General features: G+C 48.3%; 2 protein-coding genes across 5 annotated transcripts in view; both read right to left on the reverse strand.

The window, feature by feature from the left end:
• On the reverse strand, positions 1-4,331 carry LOC102368903 (cornifelin homolog A-like). 4 transcript variants are annotated; one of them, XR_003096306.1, is made up of 5 exons: positions 3,622-3,883; positions 2,033-2,180; positions 1,241-1,377; positions 185-281; positions 1-38 (listed from the first exon to the last, which is right to left on the reverse strand). XR_003096306.1 is itself a non-coding variant. In XM_025215857.1 (5 exons), the coding sequence occupies exons 2-4, from the start codon at positions 2,142-2,144 to the stop codon at positions 186-188; spliced, it is 345 nt and encodes a 114-aa protein (XP_025071642.1). In that variant the 5' UTR covers positions 2,145-2,180; positions 4,307-4,331; the 3' UTR covers positions 1-38; position 185. The 4 variants fall into 4 exon arrangements, 2 of the variants coding, with proteins under 2 accessions (XP_025071642.1, XP_025071643.1); XR_003096305.1 differs by lacking the exon at positions 3,622-3,883 and adding an exon at positions 2,435-2,927; XM_025215857.1 differs by lacking the exon at positions 3,622-3,883 and adding an exon at positions 4,307-4,331.
• A 1,314-nt stretch (positions 4,332-5,645) lies between these two features.
• The window catches only part of LOC102369421 (granulocyte colony-stimulating factor receptor), an 18,081-nt gene continuing 10,514 nt past the window's right edge, over positions 5,646-13,212 (reverse strand). The window contains exons 16-22 of the mRNA XM_025215859.1: positions 13,121-13,209; positions 12,748-12,823; positions 11,333-11,381; positions 10,247-10,331; positions 8,126-8,184; positions 6,585-6,776; positions 5,646-5,839 (exon numbers count right to left, since the gene is read on the reverse strand). Coding sequence (XP_025071644.1) covers positions 5,720-5,839; positions 6,585-6,776; positions 8,126-8,184; positions 10,247-10,331; positions 11,333-11,381; positions 12,748-12,823; positions 13,121-13,209 — 670 coding nt within the window. The 3' untranslated portion in view covers positions 5,646-5,719. The remainder of the gene's footprint in view (positions 5,840-6,584; positions 6,777-8,125; positions 8,185-10,246; positions 10,332-11,332; positions 11,382-12,747; positions 12,824-13,120; positions 13,210-13,212) is intronic.

Genomic DNA, 13,212 nt, shown 5'->3' on the forward strand with positions numbered 1-13,212 from the left:
TCCTCTCTTCTCCGGCGTCTGCGCAGCTTGGGCCGGGCCTGCAAGAGAAGCGCGGCAGGAGTTAGGCCTGGGGAGGGCGTACGCGCATGCGCAGAACCGTGTCCCGTCTGCACTGCGCATGTGCAGCGAACCCCCGAACCTCTTCTCCCCCCCGCCTCCCCGCGCAGGCTCAGGCGTGCGGTACCTCAGAACTGCCCGTGGCGGTCCATCTCGCGCGCCATGCGGCACAGCTCGCACGGGCCGCAGAAGCACATGGCCAGGCCGTCGCGGCACACGGTGCCCTGCGGACAGAGAGCACGGCTGGGACCGGGGGCACAGCACAGCACAGCACAGCACAGCACAGCACAGCACAGCACAGCACAGCACAGCACAGCACAGCACAGCACAGCACAGCACAGCACAGCACAGCACAGCACAGCACAGCACAGCACAGCACAGCACAGCACAGCACAGCACAGCACAGCACAGCACAGCACAGCACAGCACAGCACAGCACAGCACAGCACAGCACAGCACAGCACAGCACAGCACAGCACAGCACAGCACAGCACAGCACAGCACAGCACAGCACAGCACAGCACAGCACAGCACAGCACAGCACAGCACAGCACAGGCTTTCGTCCAGCACCGGCTTTCGTCCAGCACCTGGCTGTGCCGCTTGGTGCAACATGGCACTTGCCAGCAAAGGTTGAGCCAGACGTGGCTTTGAGTCCAGGAGCGTTTCGCAGCCGGGACGTTACAATGTGGCTCTCGCGCCTGTGGCCAAAGGCCAAGGGCGACGTGCGACCTGGCAGGGTTAGGCAGGGCCTGGAGGTCACCCTGCCCGCAGCCCTGGCTCTGGATTACGTTACAAGCAGTGATAGTTTCAGCAGGCAAAAGATCACTCTGAAGCAAGAACCAGGGTGCGAGATCATCAGAGGGACAACCACTGAGTGGCATGACAGGGTCGTCTTCCTCTGGCACGCCTGGCCTTGGCCCTTCACGCTAGGGTATAAAACTAGGGCCTGGCGCTGTGACTCAGTCTAAACGTGCTCATTCTTATTCTTAGCCAGGGCTGCTCTTCTGAGCAAAGTTTATCCACGGTTCATTCAGACCTGTCAAGTTTTCCCCGCATTTCACAATCAGAGCAGACCCTGGCTGCTCCAGGAGCCAGATCCCCCCCTGCCCCGCGACACTGTTAATCCCTTCCCTAGCAGGCAGCACACCTCAAGAAGGGAAACCTTTCCAGCTGCAGCATTACCTGGATGCCGTAAGAGAGGCGCATGTGAGTTCTCAGGGCTGTCATGCTTCCAAAAAGGCAGGGAAGGAAGCAGTTCTCTCCATATTTTTTGGACACGTAACATGCCAGCAGTGTTGGGCAGAGGAGCCCCAGACAGCCTTCAAAACAAGAGGGTGAACAGAAGGGTGCAGCAGATGAGGCACTGCTCCGCTCTGCCGCTGCAAAGCAAACCAGTTTATAAAGTAGAAGTTCAACAGGGATGTGAAACGGATTCAAAAGCCCAACACAAGGAAAAAAGGAGCAATACCACAGGGTCTTTCATAATGACTGTCTTTCATATCCCCCACATACCCTCTCCCTTTCCACTTGCAGTCCCATGGGTCAGCTCTTCTCTTGTTTGCTGTCATTGCAGGCCCTTGTAGAAACTGGAGTCTTTTAACTAGCTCTAGTGTAACAAAGCAGTTAGAAAAAAGGTAGGGATGTGCAACTAGCCAGCCCTCCAGCCACCACCAGTGCCCATGACCTATAGCTTGGGAACCTCAGTGCTCTTCCAAAAGGACGTAGTCACTTAACCGTCATCAGAATGAGTACACCATCCCCTCTTCTGCACAGTATACCTGGCTCTTCACCTGTTGTTCAGCTTCCTTAGTTTTCAGGAACATCCTGATGCTTTCCATTTTGCTGTATCCCACAGCAAAGTCCCACCTGAGGGTTGGGGAACTTTAGCAGCTGGTGGCCCCTGACTTGACATGGGTGACCCTGCCTCTTGCCTCAGGAAAAAAAAAAAGCATCTGTAGTGAGCGCAGTACTTACAGATGCCACAGTCTGCACAGCAGTCATATCTCCCAGTGCTCCAGTCGCCCGTCGGGGACATGATGGAGGAAGCGACTGAGCCTGGCTGTTGAGTGACTGCAGGTTGGGACATGGTTCAGAAGAGTGCTCTAGCTGCTGAGTACAACTGCTGCAAACAAAGCCAAGATGTATCAGCAGGTCACAAAGAAAAAAAAATAATCAAAAGGTGCAAGTAAAAGAGCCAAGCTACTCAGTTCTCTGCTTCAGATGAAAGATTGGTATACTAGCCAAGGTGAATAAAAAGCATTTTTTAAAGGCTACATTAAGTTAGAAATGATGTAAACTACATTCAGATCTAAAGTTACTATACCTATTAAAAATATTCAAGTCAAATATAAAACAAAACAACACGAAAAGCAGTACCCAATTGCCCCAAAGTTCTGAAGTCCAACCATTGACCTGGAAATCACCGATAAACTCTTGTTCCAGCAGGAGACTACTTACTAAACCAGCTTTTGACAGAAATAGCCTCTTCTGCAGGTGCAAAAAGAAGTTTGTTCTGTTAGTATCCAAGGAGTTACCCTGCCCTAACTTGTGTTTGTTCAACTTGGCTAGCACAATGACTACCTCATTCAGAGCTGAGAACCAGACAGAGTTGAGGAAGGAAAAAGCTCATTTTCTGATCGCTGACTAGATGGTATGTAGGTGTGTGACAGAGATCTTGGGTATAACATCCTGAAGCATGTGGTGACAAGAAACGCAGTACTGTTCCAAGTCTAAACTATTCCCCACACCAACAAACAAAAGATTTCCGTTTGACTTACAGGGTCAATCTGTAACTACATGGTGTGTAGTTATACATCTTGACCCTTGTAGTATTTTTGTGCAGGCAATACAAATACCAATCAAATTTTTTTTCGTGTAGTTTTTATTTTAGCATTTTTAGTGCATTTAACTCTGGGTTCTTTCCCTTTGGTTGGTTGATTCACCTTCAGAATTCTGTAAGTGCAATAGCAGTTCAAGGTCTTTATCTGTAGTTATGGAATTACATCCAGGGAAAAGTTTATCCTAATGCTGAACCTGAAAATGCAGGGTCAAATTTATATTTAACATTGACTTGTATTCAGCACAGCATAGTAACTGATTCAATTCATTGACTACAGATGTTTCCTTTATTCACATAGTAATTTTAAATGCAAAACAGGTTGTTTTCACATATTTCCTTTTTTTTCATTTGCAGACATTTTTATGATAATGTTTTAAATAAAGAAAACGGAAACTGAGTATTATTATTGTGCATTTTAACTGAATGCCAGTTGCCATCCAAATACAGCTAGGCAAAGATCAAATGAAAAAAAAGAGTCAAGAAATGCTTCACCACTTGTATTAGAATATGAAAATTATGAATCTGAATAAATGCAAATTAAGGTATAGTTGCTTAACTAAATGGATATAGCAGAAGGTACAAAATTTGGTTTCAAATGTTCTCTTTCGTTGCAGACATATAGAGTTTAAGTTACCAGCCAGGGAGAGTTAACCTTTCTTTTTCCCCACAGAAATAACAAAACAGTACACAGGCAAAATAAGATTGAACTCAATGCTATAATTACCATTTGAATGCTTGCCAATAGAAACCACATTAAAAGCCTGTTCTTAAACATCAGCTTCTACTATACAAATGGAGGAAGGCAGAGAAAAGAGTGTTAGTGACCTTTGAGTTTGTGCAGTCTGGATTAGTGAACCAGCAAGATTGGTCAACTAGGTACAGCAGCTGTCACTTACCTACCAATTAAACACATATGGTATGTTACATGTAAGTGATTCAGATTAAAAATGAAGTTAAACATTTGAAAACACAAATAAATAAAACAAGCAAACAAATAAATAAATAAATAAATCAACCAACCCAAACTTTTCTTTTCTAGAGATATCCCAGTGCCTGTTACAGGAGATAATCCTAGACAGTTTCTCCAGTTACTGAACTGGGATTTTTTTTGTTAACAAACTAAATCAAGAAGGTAAAATATTTTCAGCCTTCTTTCTAGTGTCAGTCAAGCTGTTCAGACTATTCATAATGGGAAGAGATGTGTTCACTTAACCCTTGGTACAGCTTTCCTTCTGCAGATCAAAAGCGATTTTCTAGCAGCAGCTTTAACAGTGCTGGTGCACCATAAATTAATATACAAAATATTTATTGAGCTGAGGACTGTTATAAAAGTATTCCTCTAAAAGAATAATGTTGTGGGCAACATAGGTACGTAAGGAAGTAAAAAAAAAAAAAATAGATTCACTCACCTCAACACACTGTTCTCAGTCTCTTACAGAGCTGAGGGTACGTGTATTTAAGGTTTTAGAAAGAGGAACTTGATTTTAAGGCAGCAATGATAGGACTGCGGAAGTGTCACAAGCCAACGGAGCTAAAACCTCAAAGATCTTTTAGAAAGTGGAAACAAATCTTTTAATTGCTTATTTTCCAGCAGCATCCCCCTTGACATCGGGGTGCACAGTTATGGCCTTGCTGACCGATGCCCTCTTCTTGCATTTAGTGGGAGATGGAGACTGGATATGCTTCTAGCATGCGCATGGCTGTTTGGTCCCTAGTGAGCCCACGTCTCACCCCAAGCTGCAGTCTTGTCCCTGAATTCTTCTAGGTTTGCCAGAAACTGCTTTCCAAGCTGTCTGGAAACTTAGTCTCACTCTCTTCTGGCTGATGCCCTGCACTCTGTGCAGTCATTTTGCTGACGCCTTCCATCCTTCATCATTGTTTTACACGTTTCCAACAATTTCCTTGTTTCACCGTGCCCTTGCACACATTCTGCGGAGAGAAACAAAAAGCAGCTCTTAACACCAAAGTGCTTCTAAATATCATTGCTTTGAGCTGCAAAAACTGTTAGGCCCAGACCCATCATTACCAGCTAGGTTAAATACTTCCCAAATGGTCACTTGTGGTCGCCTTGCAAGATCACATGCCAGGAATGTGGACAAGTGTGTTCTGTAACAGCAGTGACATGGGAAGCATTGCATCCGTTACAACACCCACGCGCCTAAGAAGAATTCATAATTAAGGACACACTTCATTTCACCACTCCCAATGTTTGTTTTACCAAAATGGATATTTCATCACAATGCACACCCATGAACTGGGTCAGGATTTTTTTTTTAAATGTGTATTTATTGTTGACGTCAGTATTCAGATATATTCCTTTTGTAAGATAGATCAGCAATCGACTTAGTTGCCCATCAGTATTAAAGCATTTGGGAAGAGAGCTAAGAATCACCAGGTTTTGAAAAGTGATGTTGAATAATTAAATTCCCAGGAAAAGTATTAATTAAAACGGAAGCCACATGTGTAGCTTTGCATTTGATTATTGGAATTGCCGATTCATGTATTGTTGACCTAATGCCCTCACAAATTTCTTCTGGAAAAAAAACTTGGGTCACAAATATTTTGCAAGTACTGATGACATGACAGTATTTGGGGTCAGAGCTAAGATTATGCTGACAAAGCAAATACGTCACCCCCCCCCCTGCCTGTCACATGTCAAATCCTTTGAGTTTTGCTAAGTCAGTAGGTGAAATTAAAGAACAATTTTCTGTCCATTCACACACAGTACAGAGCACACATTAAGACTTTAAAGGCTTTAAAATACTTTATTGTTTTTGGAGAGAACAGTCACTTTTCACCCCCCCCCCAGGTCAGACTGCTGGCTACACCGGGGTTCCATCCCTCTGCTGCGCTTGCTCCCTTGCAGCCCTGGCTTTTTCCTGCCACTTTCGTCTCTGCTTTAGTCTCTCTGGTGCTTTCAGCTTCTGCACCTCTTCAAAAACCTGCAAAAAAGCAGCATGGTCAGGTGACAGGAGGAAAGAGACAATGTTACATATCCCTGGTCAAAGCTGACCCACCGGGAGCATCATACTTTCAGGTTACAGGAATGAAAACTTCTTCCCCAATGTCCAGGTTTACAATGGTCACCATGTCTCCCAGTGACAACAACACAGCCTGACATGCTCTCTTCTAATGCCTATATACACAGAGCACCCACGTGTGCACTCAGTTTCATGCTTCTGTCCTTCCAGCTTGGTTCTGCTGGGTTGATGATTCAGTGCTTACTTTTCAGTTCATGGCTGTGTAAAGCTGGTTTTCCTTTCTGCTTTGACTTATCCCAGGGAAGATCAGGAAACCCTGGATAACACTGATAAATTCAGACTGTTCCCTTACCCTGGATCACATCTACTTCAGAGGGTACCACCTCATGAACTACTGGTGCATGTCAGCACTCCTGTGCAGCTGATCAGAGAAGGGGTGCCTTCTGAAATAAAGCCCATGGCAAATGGCTGAAACGCCTCCACCCAGCTGTACTTCGTAAACCCTAGTCTTTGCCACAGGCAAGGAACTGAATCTTGCCAAGCACCTGGGTTCCACTTTGCCAGATTTGTAACAGGACAGAGCCATGGCCTCTCCTCCAAACCTAAATGTAGTATCTGTACTGCTATGCCCCCAGGCAGGAGCTCTTCCCCTCTTTAGGTGTACGTGATCCCCCAGGCAGGCTGCCTTCAAACCTCTACTCTGTACCTTGAGACAGAAAGCCTTCTTCGCCAGCCACAACCTGGTCACTTTCCTGTGATAGGGTGGTGGGAACGTGTACTCAATGCCCAGCTGCTTGCATGTGTTCTCAAAGATATCATAGCGGGTGCAACGCAGGTACTTGAGCATCTTCTGCTGCTGGTCTATGGCCATTAGCATCACGCGCCGATTCCGTGTGTCCTGCGAAGGGTTTGACATGGGCTAGCTACAGTCAGATTAGAATCTCACTCTGGTAAACTTCACAGCAGCCCAGAGTAGGAGCAATAGTTCAGGCACAGTTTTCCTTTACACGTTACAGGTGGCTTAGGTTGTCACAAGGAAGTCTAATGTACCTGTCATTCAAACTGGTTTCTGCACTGCTTCCTGCTAAGGTGTCAGTCTGCACCTTGGTTTGTGCATTTTCATTTCCTGCTCCCTTTCAAGTTCCCCTATGTGAACAAGGGTTGCTATGGCCAGACGGCAGAGACAACAGGAAAAGGTTCTTGGCTAGAAACTCTGCTTCTAATGAACCGCGCCTTTCCAAACACCCCAGAGGAGAATTTCAGTTTGTTTTACAGAGCATAAGCTGGAAATTGGTGTGACCTGTGTCTGATGGTTAGTTTGTTCGCATAGGAGTTTGTGTAATTCAGATATGCTGTAGGGAGATTTGCTGGGTCAGACTAGAGAGAAGTTGGAACATTAAACAGCACAGAGGAGAGGCCTGTCTGCGCCTGGAACCTGATCGAGTTTTGCTGTTTGCTCAAAAACTTCTGGTCACTGGCTACTCCTGCTCCAGCAATGGGTCTGGACAAATATCAGTCTTTGAAAACTGAACCATAACTTGGAGTCCTCAAGATGGCACAGGAAAGCTCAGAGCTATAGCACTAATCCCCACCCTCAAAACCCATTTCCTTGCTTTGGAAGGGAGAAGGATCTACAGACATTTAAGGCTAAATCACAATCCCTCAGCTCAGTTCAAATACTCTCATTCTGAGCAAAGGTGCAAACCCTTCAGGCCAGTCTCCACCCTGTAGATCTGGGGGTATGTGTACCCCTAGGGGTACCTGGAGAGGCAATAGGGGGTACGTATATGTAGGCAGGGATGGGGTGAGGGGTGCGGCAAGCGAGGGCAGTGGCACCCATCTGTGCACAGACGTGGGGTGGGGGGGCTCGCACATGGCAGCCACTGCTGCTACCCACCACCCCACGCTATCATCCACCACCCTGCACCGCTGCCTCACAGGAACAGGGCTGGGGGAGACGAGGGCAGCAGTGCCCCTCTGCGGGCCACACAGGCACCGCCCAGCTGGTGGCTCTGCAGGCTGCTGAAAGATGGTGTGAGATTGACTGGGCACAAGGCCCGTCAGCAGCCTGCAGAGCCACACGTGCAACCGGCCATGGGAAAGTGGGGCGCAGCAGTGATGCAGGCAGTGGCCACGTGCGAGCCCCCCCTTCTCCCCCTGCACGTCAGGCTGCCGCCACCAGAAAGGGTATACTTGTTAAAAAAGGTTGAAAACCCCTGTTGTAGATAGAGCACCATTGGAGATTACCTTGGGGTGTTTCTGGAGGTGCTCCTGGTAACTGCGGATCTTGGCCGTCAGATATGCAACTGTAAAAGTAAAATGAGACTGCCTAAGCATCACAATGCACCGTTTGCCACTAAACATCACTGTTTGGACACTAGTGTCACTTCAGACCCCTGGCCCCACGCTACGCATACTGGCTGCACAGATTTTTACATGGAGCCAAACATTGCAAAATTAAACAGCATAAACCCAAATAGCACCTAAAAACAGTTACTGCAAATGCTCTTGCTGCCTACTGAAATGTCTTTTAACAACCGAGAGCTTGTGCTGACACCTAAAAGGCTTCCCCTGCCTCACTTAAGTATCAATGGTCTCAAGTTCATTCTGCACAGTTTACATTTTACCGGGAAAGGACGGGCCCTGCTCTGCTCGTAATGATTTATGGCTACATTTACTTCTGTAGGACTTATCAGCACTGGGGAAAGATGCCAGACTGCCAGCCCTCAGGACTGAAGGCCTTTAGCTATCCAGCCAGATGCAACACAGCGAGCAGCAATGCAGACAGTGGCAATACAGGCTTTCTTCCCACTCCACTCCCACACAATTGTCTTAGCCTTGGCCTACAAAACTTAGGTTGGTGATTAGGAAAGAGTTTTTCATGCAGAGGGTGTTCAGTGCTGGAACAGGCTGGTGGATGTTCCATCTTTGGAAGTTTCAGAAGCAGGTTAGGACATTCGACTGGGCCAGCTGCACTGGGGACAATCTTGCCTTGAGTAGGGGGCTGGACTAGAGGTGACCTGGCTGCTTTATGATTCTATGCCTTTCTGGGGTGGATGCACCACGAGAAGCCTTCAGGTGTCCTAACCTGGAAGGATCATAGTGGACATTTGTCGGGGAAGCACTTGGAACACAAACGGCCAGCAAGCTCATGGTGCTGTTCTCAGGGCACTTTTGCCAACCCTCAGACCTGCCTCATAAGGCAAATCTTACCCTTGAACTGCATCCAGTTTTGGGTGCTGCACTTCAAGAGGGATGCAGAGAATCTTGAGAGGGTTGAAAGGAGGGCCACTTGTATGGTCAGAGGCCTGCAGGCAAGACCCTATGAGGAGAGACTGAGGGACCTAGATCTCTTCAGCCTTCGTAAGAGAAGGCTGAGAGATGATCTTGTGGCTGCCCATAAACTCATCAGGGGAGGGCAGCATGGAATAGGAGATGCTCTATTTACTAGGACACCCCCTGGAGTAACTAGAAACAATAGCCACAAATTGATGGACAGCAGATTTAAATTGGACATTAGAAAGAACTTCTTCACAGTAAGGGTTGCCAGAATCTGGAATGGGCTTCCAAGGGAGGTGGTGCTCTCCCCTACCTGGGGGGTCTTCAAGAGGAGACTGGACAAGCACCTGGCTGGGGTCATCTGATCCCAGAGCTCTTTCCTGCCTAGGGCAGGGGGTTGGACTTGATGATCTCCTGAGGTCCCTTCTGACCCTAATGTCTATGAATCTATGAAGATGGAGAAATGGGTAGGAACTTGTAGAAGATTTTGCAGAGCTTTCACACAGAACCAAATGTTTGAAGAGGTTCATCTCTCTCTCTGCCCCATGAAAAGGGTTCATTCAATGTAACATTACCCAAAACATCAGGTAGCAGCCAAACCCTGGCCTGTGCGCGCCCTTTGGCATTTCAGGAAACACTTAGCATGTGGGCAAGGGGAAGCTGATTTCCAAACTCAGCAGAGGTCTTTTGGCATGGCTTGTCTCACACGCCTATTCCACAGCGATTGCTTCACTTGGAAAGCACCGTTGCAGAAATGAAACAGCAAAAGCAAAACCAGAAGAGAGCGACTGCTGGGAAAGAATGCATCCACAGCAGGGAGGAGTCACCCTCCCTGCAACTGCTGGACAGAGCCGCCAAGGGTCTCCTTCCCAGAAGGCACCACTGGAGCAGGCTCAACAGAGTTGCAGGCCTGGCAGCATGCTATGCTATGTGCCCCCCATCAAGGCCCTGGGGGGGACCCTCAGGGCCTCCCTCATGCTATGCTCTCCCAAGGGCTGCCCTCCTAGTCCTCCCAGGAGCCTCCACTGAATGAGCACCCAGTTAAAGGCAGAGGAGAGCAGTCTCCTCTAGGGATTTCATCTGCCTTACCTTGTACCTCGCAGGAACCATTGTCATTAGGAGCCCTCCTGACCTTCTCTGCTAACTGCTCCATCTTGATCTTCACCTTCTCTCTCTGGGCAGACAGAAGGCAAGGCATTTATTCATTCCAGTACTGTCCCTGGGATTATTATAGGTATAAGGCTCTTCATCTCTCTCTCTCTCCCCTCCCCTGCCATTACTTCCCAGCACACCCAGGGAAAGGCCAACTGGCTTTGTTCACTGCACAAGTGTCACAGTGGAGCACAAATGCTGGGAAAGGCAGCCATCAGGCAGGAGGCAGTGCAGACACGAGCACAGCAGCCACCATGTGCAGTAAAAGCCGGAAAGGCCTTTTTAAAAATCCCATCTGCCCTTGCCCTTTTTCTAAAAATCCCAGAGTGGAGAGGAGAGTCTGAGCTGGCAGCTAGACTCCTCCATAGCCATTGTGGACAGGCCCAGATACAGACATCATTCCAGGACCAAATGAGCCCGCTGCAGACTCTGGCAATCTCAGTCCTCAGATATCCAGGGAAGATGGGATTAGCTTCTCTTCTCTTCCGAGGGATGGAGGCAATTCTTAGTGCTACACAAATACTAACACAGGAGAGACCATGGCCACAGGAAAGTGCTCACAGCTCGTCCAGCGTGGCACGTGCAAGATGGTGGCAGGCTGTTACAGAGCTCTGTGGACCTGTTTGTGGCCTTTACTTGTGGCATCTTTTCAAACTAAGATGGAAGGCACTCTTGTGGCTAGGGCCAGGCCTCACCTTATCCTGACTTTTTGAAGGAGCAACTATATTTTCTGGGCATTTGAAAGATAAAAAAAAAAAAAAGTTTAAAACCTCCTTTTTTCATTTAATTTTGACCAGATGTGTCAGTACACATGCACTAAACAATACAAAAAATGTACACACAAAAACCGCACAGTGCACAGACCTATTTTTAAAAAGTGTCTTGCCGGTAAATTTCACAACAGTGGGTGGCTAATTACAAGACCAGAAGTCACTTGGCAAAATCACATATATCAAAAAGCAGGTCCTACATAAATACTGTCACCCAGACTCCCAGTGTTCACAAAGGTGGAGAGGGACTAACCTGACCAGCCATTTCCAGCGAAAGTATTTTTTTCACTACATCATCAGCCCTGCAGAGAAGTCCCAGATTCAGTTATACAGCACAAAAGACCATTTATTTAACTTCTGACACTGAGGGCTAACTTAGATTTTTAGATCAAATGAGCTCCTTGAAAAGGATCATTCAGCAAGACTAAGCCACTCTACAAATTTACAGTGAAGAGCTGATCAAGCCATAAAGTCTCTCTTGCATTCATAAGAGGAAGCACAGCAGAGAACAAATATAGTCAGCACCAGTTTGTCATTCCTGGAAGTTGGGAATATATGGGTTCAATTAGGGCTATGTGAAATTTCACTGGCCGTTTCGTTCCAACACTGTTTTGACCAATTTCGAGGTCAAAACACCAAATCTGAACGAAACAACGGCCATCGAAATAACCTTGAAACAAAGTGAGGCTGGCTGAAATGTTTAAAGTCAAAACATTTTGACTATAGGCTGGGGATGGGAATTCAGTCCAGCTGGGCTGCCTTCCCATCCCCATGCTAGATCACGCAGGTGGGGAGGCAGCCCAGCTGACCTGCTTCCCGGTGCCCCATGCTAGATTGCTGCCTCCCGCCCCTGGGGCGATCTAATGCTAGGGATGGGAAGCCATCCCAGCTGGGCTGACTCCCCATCCCCAGCAAAACTCGAAACAGCGTCAAAACAGCCTTTCTGTTTTGATAGAATGGAACAGAACAGCTGTTTCGACTCAAAATGAAATTCGACACGAAACACTGTTCCCTTGAACCGTCGAAACACAAGGCAAAACAGAACGGTGCCGTTTCGCACAGCCCTAGTTTCCATCCACCATGGAGCACTTGTCTTGTAGCGTTCAAAAACCACATGACAAGCAAGCTCGGTGCTAAAGGTTAGCCCCAAGCAAACAGCCACAGACAAAATGATTTACATTTGGACTCAGTCCTTCAACTCAGATCTGCACAGAGTCCCACTGAAGTTGGTGGGGCCCCACGTGGGCCGCTCCGGGGCAGCTCTGGGATTGAGCCTTGAGAATGCAGCAGTCTTGGACCTATATTTCAGAAGCGACCATGAAACGAGGGAGCCCGCTTTGAAATACCTCAGCGCCCAACTCCTAGAGTCCACCAGAAAAATCAGAGATTTACCGGATACTAGTGGAAGCTGTGGAATCTCAAAATCAGGCTCCAAACCACCTCAGCTCAAGCCACTGAGAACCAATGCACCTACTATCAGTGGCCACTTCTGCAAACGTGACTTGCAAAACAGTTCTGCAGATCTTTGCCGGGCTGCAGAGTCAACGGCCCCGAAGCACTCGGGAAGCGCGAAGCTGCGCAACGGCCCCTGCTTCCGCGGCTACAGGTCTTTAGTGATCAACGCGTACGGGGGGATCAGGCGCCCCCTCCCTGCTGCGCCCAACATACTTGTCTATTATGGGGAGGCCGGCATACTCTTTCCTCAGCATGGTAGGAGGAATATCATCCAAGTGGCTGGGGAGCTCTGCAGAGAAACAGCGCATAAGAACCTGTGCTGGGGGCACCACGACAGCCACACAGATCCCGCTCCAGCGAAAAGGGAAGCGAGTCCTGAGCCAAAAGGGGAACTGGGGCTGCGCTTCCCGCTGTGGGGAGCGGAAACCGGGTCCTGCCTCCTGCCCCGGGTTCAGGCCCCAAGCCAAGCCCGCGGGCATCAGGGCACGCACGCCACCAAGCACGCGAGGGGCGACCGGCTGCTCGGCAAGAACCACCCCCGCCCCCAGAGCCTCCCGCGGGGCCAGGGCCCGCCGCGCCCACTCACCTTGACTCCTTCTCCGCACCGGCCTGGCGTACGCGCGCGCGGCCTGCACCAGGGGGCTGCCAGCTGGGGGAAAGCAGTACCGGCGCTGCCTC

The sequence above is a fragment of the Alligator sinensis genome, unplaced genomic scaffold (assembly GCF_000455745.1).
Source record: "Alligator sinensis unplaced genomic scaffold, ASM45574v1 scaffold964_1, whole genome shotgun sequence".
Classification (NCBI taxonomy): Eukaryota; Metazoa; Chordata; order Crocodylia; family Alligatoridae; genus Alligator; species Alligator sinensis.